Below are 9,054 nucleotides of genomic sequence, written 5' to 3' on the forward strand. Positions count from 1 at the left end.
TGTGGTAACAGACAGAGTAGATTTGAAGATGCTGTTACAGATAGGTTCATAAAACTATCGACGTTTCCCTTTCCTGTGTCCTTTACTATACGAAGATTCAAGAATCTCTCAGCACAGCAACCACGATATGCGGCAGAGAGCTTTGTGAAATGACACTGTGCCCTAATCAGTGTTTTTATTGTTGGTTTGCTTTAGGTTGGGGGGGGGGGGAGTAGGTAAGAATTTTACAGCACTTGCAACGCGATAAGGTCATATAAGTGCCGACGATTAGAGGTGTTACAAGGAAGTATGCTATGTGGGCAAGATTTTCTCCAAGATATTGGAATGGCGAAAAAGACACAAAGTTGAAGCATGTCTGAGTGAGGCCCAAATGGAATTTAGACCGGGAAGAAGATGCACCGACGCAATATTTGGCCTACGACAAATGTGTGAAAGTGTAATAGAACACAACAGGGAACTAAATATAGTATTTATCGACCAGGAGAAAGCGTTCGGCAGAGTGAACAGAAACAAGCTGTGGAAAGAACTCGAAAACTACACTGTCAGAGGCCCACTTCTAGATAACATGCATGCCATTTACGAGAACAGCATAAGTACAATAAGAACGTCGGAGGGACTCACAGAATGGTTCGAGATAGCATCCGTAGTAAGACAAGGTTGTGTCCTATCACCACTACTATTTATCATATATAATATGGAATAAAATTACAAAAGAGGACAACACAGAACCAGACGCCATAAATGAATTACTCTTCGCTGATGACCAAAGCCTGGCACACCAAGATGAATGAAGTCTTCAACACCACACCACCAGATTAAACCAAGAATGTGACAACTACGACATGAAGATCAACATCAACAAAACAGAGACAATGAATGTAAACAGAAAGCCAGGACCACTCAGCATACACATCAACCTCAACAATCTCAGACAGGTCCAAGAATTTAAGTACCGCAGAAGCATATTCACAGAGGATGGGCGACTGAACAGAGAAATTGAAACACGAGTTCAAAAGGCCAATAATGTTAGTTACCAGCTTACTCCACTACTGAAACATCCTAACATCCACATAACAACAAAACTCAAAATAATCAACACCATATTCATCCCAACACTGACTTATCAATGCCAAACATGGACCACGAACAAGATATTAGAGCAAAGAATTACAACATGTGAAATGCGATGCCATAGAAAAGCAGTAAACAAGACCAGGCGAGACAGAATTTGAAACTCAGTAATCCGAGAAATGGTGAGCACAAATGATGTCATGCATCACATCCAACACCAAAAAATCAATAAATGGTTCTGACATCTCCGACGATTACCAACACCCCATCCAACACAACGTGCCTACACCCAAAAATTCGATGGCAACAAGGCTAGAGGGCGACCGAGAAAGACCTGGATAGATTGAGTCAGGGAAACATTAACCACCCACGGCATCCCCCTGACCCAAGCTCTCGGGCTGGAGACAGAGAGACGTCTCTTTCTTCCCGCGACACCCAAAAGGGTATAAGCGGCGGATACAATAAAAGTAAATAAGTACAAGAAAGTAACAGACACCAAAAAGAAGGAGGAGAGACAAGGGCGATAGACGTTAGACTGAAAGGACCAAACCACACCAAAGCACCTGCCAAACACCCACGGTCAATATTTTCTACTCTTTACCGTCTTGGTCAAATTTGACTCAAGTTTGAACAAGGGACGGGTCTATTTGTAGTACGCAATGAAGCTGCCATTAATCTGCTGGACCCGATCCGATTCGATCCTGCCAGTAGGCACCTGGTATTATGCTTGATTGCCACCGTAAACTCTGCCTGTGCCTTTTGTCACAGCAGGAAGTTGAAGGCGCCACTGGTAGGTCCTACTTCTTTTTGCTTCCTTTGTTGTTTCCTACTAAGTATCTTCCATGTTTCCTACTAAGTATCTTACATGTTTCCTACTAAGTATCTTCCATGTTTCCTACTAAGTATCTTCCATGTTTCCTACTAAGTATCTTACATGTTTCCTACTAAGTATCTTACAAGTTTCCTACTAAGTATCTTACATGTTTCCTACTAAGTATCTTACATGTTTCCTACTAAGTATCTTACATGTTTCCTACTAAGTATCTTACATGTTTCCTACTAAGTATCTTACATGTTTCCTATTAAGTATCTTACATGTTTCCTACTAAGCATCTTACATGTTTCCTACTAAGTATCTTACAAGTTTCCTACTAAGTATCTTACAAGTTTCCTGCGTTCAATGACCGTTCTTGTGTCCATGCGTTCCTCTTGATTCAATAGAATTATAATAATAATGAATAAATAGAGTCTAATATTTGAAAAGAACGGACAATAATTAGTAAACAGCTGGAAAGAACAATAGAGGCGACAGAGTTGTGGTTCTTAAGAGGCATGCTGTGTATCCCATGGACAGCTAGAAAAACAATTAAAGAAAAAGTCTTGGTTGAAGCAAATTGCAGACGACAGTTTATGGTGAATATACGAAAGCGACAGAAAAAAATTCATTGGAAACACAATGCAGAAAGAAGCATTAGATAATATTATAACAAAAGGAAATTTTAACTTAGAGAGACACAGGGGCAGACAGAGGGAAAAGATTCGGGACAAGTTGACAACATGGCTGGGAACAGCAAGAACGACAGACACCATCGCCCACGCCAGTCGGCAAGGTACCGGATGATGATGATGATTTGTATAGCGCATAACCCCTCTCAAACAATCATACAAACAGACAAAGAAACAGAAAACAAACAAAGCCCATTTCAGGAGCATAGATGTAGTACAGAAGATTGCTGACTTAAGTGGACAGGAGAATCCCAAAATAGTGCAAAACCAGGGCAGTTGAGTACATTCAATGGCGGTAGGCCTAGAGTGGAAGGTGGTGCAGTACTGTTGATGCCTTCTATCGAAAAAGACAGACGTTTTATAGTCTATGTCTGTATTCTCGAAAGTATCCACCACAGATGAGTAGCAAAACCTGATATCTTAAGGCAAACTCCCAAAACAAAATACGGTCTGAAAAAGTTAGGCTTTAATCAAGGTTGGGTTCCATTTGCTTCAGGGAACGAAACAAAGCCCTGATGGTACGCCTGTATTTTGAACTCATTTTGATGTACAGCAAAATGTTTATAGAGCTGTTGATACCTTGTACGATCTGGAGAACAGACACACAGACAATATTTTCGTTCTCATAAGCTTTACCAATGTAGAATCCTGGTACTAATTCCATGACCAGAAACACGGCGCCAAGGGGAATGAAGCCAATGAGGAACACTGCAGCGACGAGCAATATCATTTTGGCTACTTGAATGTCCTTGTTCTGTGTCGGTGTGTTTCCTTTTGACGTGCTCATATTTTTGGAACACTTCCACTTCCGGCGACGCTGAATAAGTGCGTAAATTAGGAGGGCTGAGAACACGGAGACGCAGAGGTAAGAACCTGCAGTCACAATAAAACCTGCTATCATAACAACAGGTTTGATGGCATCTTCATTATCGTTGTAAATTATTCCGATCAGCGTTTTGTTCTTCACGGGATCGAAGATGGGAGCGAGGTCAGTGTAGGCAAACATTGGGAGAAAGGACAGTAGCAAAAGAAAGATTACAGCAGCAAGGCAACTGGCTGTCTTTTTCGGGGTGAATATTCTGTGTACATGCAGGGGTGTTATAATGCACATACAGCGCTCCATTGTCACTAGAACAGTGATTATGCCTGATGTCCTGTTGAAAAGAATAAAAAAAATCATAAATAAAACATGCACACATACACAGACACACTCACACCCACACACACACATATAAATGCAAACACACCTACATACACACACACAAACAAACATGCACACACACACACATCTACGCACATACACAGACACACTCATATACACACAGTACACTAGTAGACGCACTGACGCCTACACTCATGTATACACACATGAACACGCACACATCCACGGACACACACACACACACACACACACACACACACACACACACACACACACACACACACATGCACAAACTCAAGCGCGGCGCGCATACACTTACACAAATACATACAGTAAACATAATATAAATGTGTGTGTTAAAATTCTCTTGAGGTCTTAAACCTTTGGTGATATCGGCATCAAATTTTAGAATTCAACTTAACAGCTCGCTACCCTAGAATAACAACATTCAATCTGCTCAGTAGCTCTACCTAGGTTAGAGAAATCGGACTTATAACCATTTTGATTTTCACAAAACACGTCAAGATTTTTCGAATGCAAATCTATAAGTATCTTGATTACGTCTACGAATGATTTTACGATTTTAGTAGAACAGATAGGACATTTGGTTTCTGACCTCATGGTCTAAGTACCTGCCAGAGAAAACTTGGTAAATTCTGATGTAGCCAGCTTGCAAATATTATACTCAGTACATATTTGATGTGTATACTTTTTGTTACTTGGAGCTGAGACAAAAGCCTGTTTCGTTTCTTTGGAAACTGAAATAAATTTAGGCCAGGAAACATAATACAAGCGCATTCACCAGTCAAAATATGAAAAATAACAGAAGAAAATAAAAACAGATTGGGAAAGCATCATGTCCTCTTCGTTAAATTGTTTGTTCGTAAATGTCTAAACATGTCTTCAAGAAAAAAACAGTTATGAAGCAATCACAATGTATCTCATGTTACGGGACAAAAGATATTTTTTCAAAGAGAAAAGAATACTTTAATATCTGAACATTCTTATGACAGTAGTAGCATTTTTCTTCGAGCACTGCACAACCCCCCCCCCCCCCCCCCTCAAAAAAATATTCACAAACTGTGTCACCCGTTCTCACAGTTAGTCTGCATATAAAATGAATGTATGGTCATAAATATTTCCAAGACAAAACCATAATATCGTATGGCCTTGTTCATGCTTATAACATATTAGGCAATCATGACAAAACTCATTTTCAGTAGCCTATAGCCTATCACACAAATCCACAAGTACGGGGCATCATTGCATGAGAGCTTCAAAATAAAATATTCTTAAAGTCAAAGCATAATACATGCATTACTACTGTATATGTTTTGCCTTTGGTAAGTTTGTTTTTTTACGGCGCTCGCAACTGCATAAGGTCATATGAGCGCGTGTGACACATTAAACATTTTCAGTTCTTTTTTGTTATTTCAGTACTTAATTATTCTAAAGTGGTAATCACTTCAACTGGAATGATATCCAGAGCTGTGGCTATTTCTAATTTCATTTTCTTTATAGCTGCTTATACTTCTTTTTTTTCAAAATTGGCGGTCCGCTTATTTACAAGCCAGTACTCCTTTATTGAACCCTGGTGGCACAGATGCTTCAATAAATACCTCACACACTGGTGAGAAGAATGCGCCAAAAAGGCAAATTAGATGATAAAGAGCAGAAAATGGACAGGATGAAGCTAAATATGTTATGCATTTCAGAAGTTAGATGGGAGGGGGCAGGCTTGATTAAAAGAGAGTCCAGAACGATTGTATACTCAGAAGGAAAAAAAACATGAACGAGGAGTCGGAATTTTATTTGACAAAGCAACATCAAAGAGCACCAAATGTTTTTGGGGAGTGTCAGATAGAGTCATTGAGGTTAAATAAGAAGACAAATCTATTGACAAAGGTGTCATTCAAAATGTACGCACCAACATCAGAGCACGACAACGAGGAAATTGAGACTTTTTATGAAGACTTTGATAAGACAATGAAACAGTTGAAATCACAAGATGTACAGGTAGTCATGAAAGACTTTAATACCAAATTAGGAAGCACACGTATAGAAGATATAGTTGGGCAATGGGGACTGGGAAAAGAGAATTAACGCGAGGAACGACTGATAAAATGGTGCAGAGAAAATAATTTTATGATCTCAAACTCCTGGTATGAATATCACCCAAGAAGACGATACACTTGGGAGAGTCCTGGCGATAGAAGTAGAAAATAAGTAGACTCCATTCAGAAACGTTTTAGAAATGAAATTAAATCGTCTAAATCATTGCCAGGAGCAGATTGTGATTGTGACCATATACCATTCATGTGTAAAATGCAGATGAGACTAAAGAAACTTAAAAAGTCAAAGCATCAATCAAAATTTGAAACTGATCTCTTAAAGACAAATCAAGAACTGAAAGAACGTTTCTCCATAGATGTAAACAATAAATTTCAAGCTCTGTAAAACATTACTAAATCGGAAGAACTATGGAGGAAAATGAAAGACGCAATAATGGAAGCTGTGAAAGATATTATACCCCCCGAAAGATAAATGAGCACATAAAAAATGGATGGCCGAGGACATACTAAAACTAAAGAAAGAGAGAAGACATGCAAAATCACATGGGGAAAAGTACAACCTCTTAAACATGAAAATAAAGAAAAATGCAACGAAGCAAAAGAAATATGGATAAATGATCAGCGTCAACAAATAGAGAAGAACCAGAACAAAGACGGCATGCATTCCAAGATCAAAGAAGTAGGTGGGATAAAAGGACCCGCAAATACAGGATGCATAAGGTCGAATGCTATATTCACCATAACAATGTTAATGAAACGATGTATTGAGGCAGAGAAAGATCTGTATATATGCGTCATATATTATTCAAAAGCTTTCGATTAAGTAAGACATGATGAGCTATTTAAAATACTGGAAAAGCTAGACATAGATGGAAAAAATCTAAGAATTATCAGGAAATTGTTTTGGGGCCAAAACACCGCAGTGTGAATTAATGGAAAATACAGTGAATATAAGCAGATCAAAAGGTGAGTGAGGAAAAGATGTGTTATGTCACCAAACCTCTTTAACATGTACTGTGAAACAATCCTTAGAAACATAGAAGAATGTCCAGGTCTAAAAAAAATATGAAAAAAATACGATATAACATCAGATATGCCCATGACACAGTTTTAATAGCAGACTCAGAAAAGGACCTTCAATTGCTTATAGATACTGTTGTAACAGAAAGTGAAGACAAAGAATTATTGTTGGATGTAAAGTAAACAATGCATGGTAATATAAAAAAGCAACAAGTCCTATTTGTAGTCTCATTAGCAAAGATGAAAAGATCCATCAAGTCCAACAGTTTATAAATCTAGGATATATAATGACATCTAATGCCAAACGATCCACCGTAAAAAGGGAGAATTGCAATGGCAATGGCTTTTTTTTAATGAGTCCAATCCTGAAAAATAGAAACATCTCAATGACTACCAAAATGAAATTTCTTAAATGCTATGTATTGTCAACACTTCTAAATGGCAGTAAAAGCTGGACAATCACTACAGACAGTGAAAATAGAATAGAAGCAACAGAAAAGTGGTTTCTTAGGAGACTGCTGAGAATATAGTGGAAGAAAAATAAATCAAGTGTGGTATTGCTTGATGAAGCCAACGTCGGATGTTCACTGTAAAAAAAAACAATCAGGAAACGACAGATGCAGGTTTTTTTGACAACTGAATAGACATAGAGTTCTTGAAAATCTAGCTTTTACTGGCAAAATTGAAGACAAACGAGGCAAGGGTAGGCCCAGAGCTACCTACTTAGGAAACCTAAACAAATGGGTAACGTGGAAAGATCAGGGAAACGTAGCTTTTTTAATAAGAGCATTCGAGCAAAGGGATGAATGGAGGATAGCCGATGTCTGTCGCAGTTCTGGCACTGGATAATGATGATTCCTTTATTGCAGGTTTTTCACCTCTGTTATTTTTATTTTCAATGTAGAAATGTCTACTGTACTATGTATTCTAATCATCGGTTCAAAACATACCCAACAAGTCCCAGCTTCACCCAAAGATATAGATATATGATATCCTTTACATCGTTCTCTAGTAATGAAGTTTGCTAAATGCTTCATGCCACGCCATGCCTTGCCATGCCATGCCATGCCATGCCATGCCATGCCATGCCATGCCATGCCATGCCATGCCATGCCATGCCATGCCATGCCATATCATGCTATACCATACGATCATGTATTCAACTGGGTGATAGCGAAACATACGTGAACGCATATTATGTGCTTGGAACACAGAATACGTAGGAGACATACATGTATTCTCACAAACCTGACAAAGAACATCCATGGCCAGCCGAGAGCGATAGCTATTATATCTATATAAATAAACTGCAGATCTAGAGACGTGAATAAAGGGTTGGACATCGTAGAAATCAAGGCTAATACAACAAGGCTGCCAAGGTCAGACAGGGATAGGCACAATAAGGAGAGGTTCACTGATTCTCGGACGCCCATCTTGATGAAGACGATGATGTTGATGATGTTTGCAACGATGCCAAAGACAGCGATGATTGTGCTAAGAACAGACCAATTGAGCAGGAGGAGTATTGAGGTAATGTGTTCGTCTAACAACCCTTTGGCTTGGGCTACTTTCAGAAGACTAGTATTGCTGTCATCCATGTTTATTGTAAGAGAAACCTCGCACAAAGAGCTGAGTAGATTTTCACAGAAAATGCAATAACTGGTTATGGATCTTAATATATTTGTTCAGTATGAAAGGCCTGCCGCAAAGAAAACTCTGCTGACGAAGCAAACAGTTTATAGTGGCCACTCCAGCTGTACATTATCTTTTGTTTGTTTGTTTTTTTCCTTGTTGTTATTGTTTTAGGTTGCTATTTTTTTTCGTTACGAACAGACTTAGGTTTTTTCGTCGAACTGGGTTGTCGCTAACAGTAAGACAGCAATAACAAAAAGAGCAAAGTAGAAGCAACCTCTATTAGGATAACGTCATCAATGGTCACAAAACTTAGACCCCAACAATTGATGCTGCCTAAAAAGTGAAATAACGTAATTTTGTCAAAGCGAGCGTTATGTAAATCAGGTCGACTGATCTAGCCCCAGAGTGTCGGAACCAGGTCCTCTCCTCCAGATGGAACAAACTCACGTCTTTCCAGCTTTTTATTTTAATTCTAGTTCTCGTTTTTTTCTATAACATATATTGGCTTGTCACAATATCCCGTTTCGCGTACCCCAACCCGTTCATGCCTGTAGCGATTTTCTACGGTAAACAGCTTCTGCGCCCCCC

At 39.0% G+C, this 9,054-nt stretch overlaps 1 protein-coding gene across 1 annotated transcript; it reads right to left on the reverse strand.

Annotated features, from left to right (window-relative positions):
• Nucleotides 1–3,043: 3,043 nt before the first annotated feature.
• LOC101852505 lies at nt 3,044–3,583 on the reverse strand. The gene has a single exon (XM_005107823.1). The coding sequence runs from the start codon at nt 3,581–3,583 to the stop codon at nt 3,044–3,046; it is 540 nt and encodes a 179-aa protein (XP_005107880.1).
• Nucleotides 3,584–9,054: the final 5,471 nt, after the last annotated feature.

This window comes from Aplysia californica, unplaced genomic scaffold (genome assembly GCF_000002075.1).
Source record: "Aplysia californica isolate F4 #8 unplaced genomic scaffold, AplCal3.0 scaffold00634, whole genome shotgun sequence".
Lineage (NCBI taxonomy): Eukaryota > Metazoa > Mollusca > Gastropoda > Aplysiida > Aplysiidae > Aplysia > Aplysia californica.

Bases quoted from the DNA above. Each gene is read 5' to 3' on its own strand.
- LOC101852505 (XM_005107823.1), bottom strand. From the start codon at position 3,583: ATGTTTGCCTACACTGACCTCGCTCCCATCTTCGATCCCGTGAAGAAC.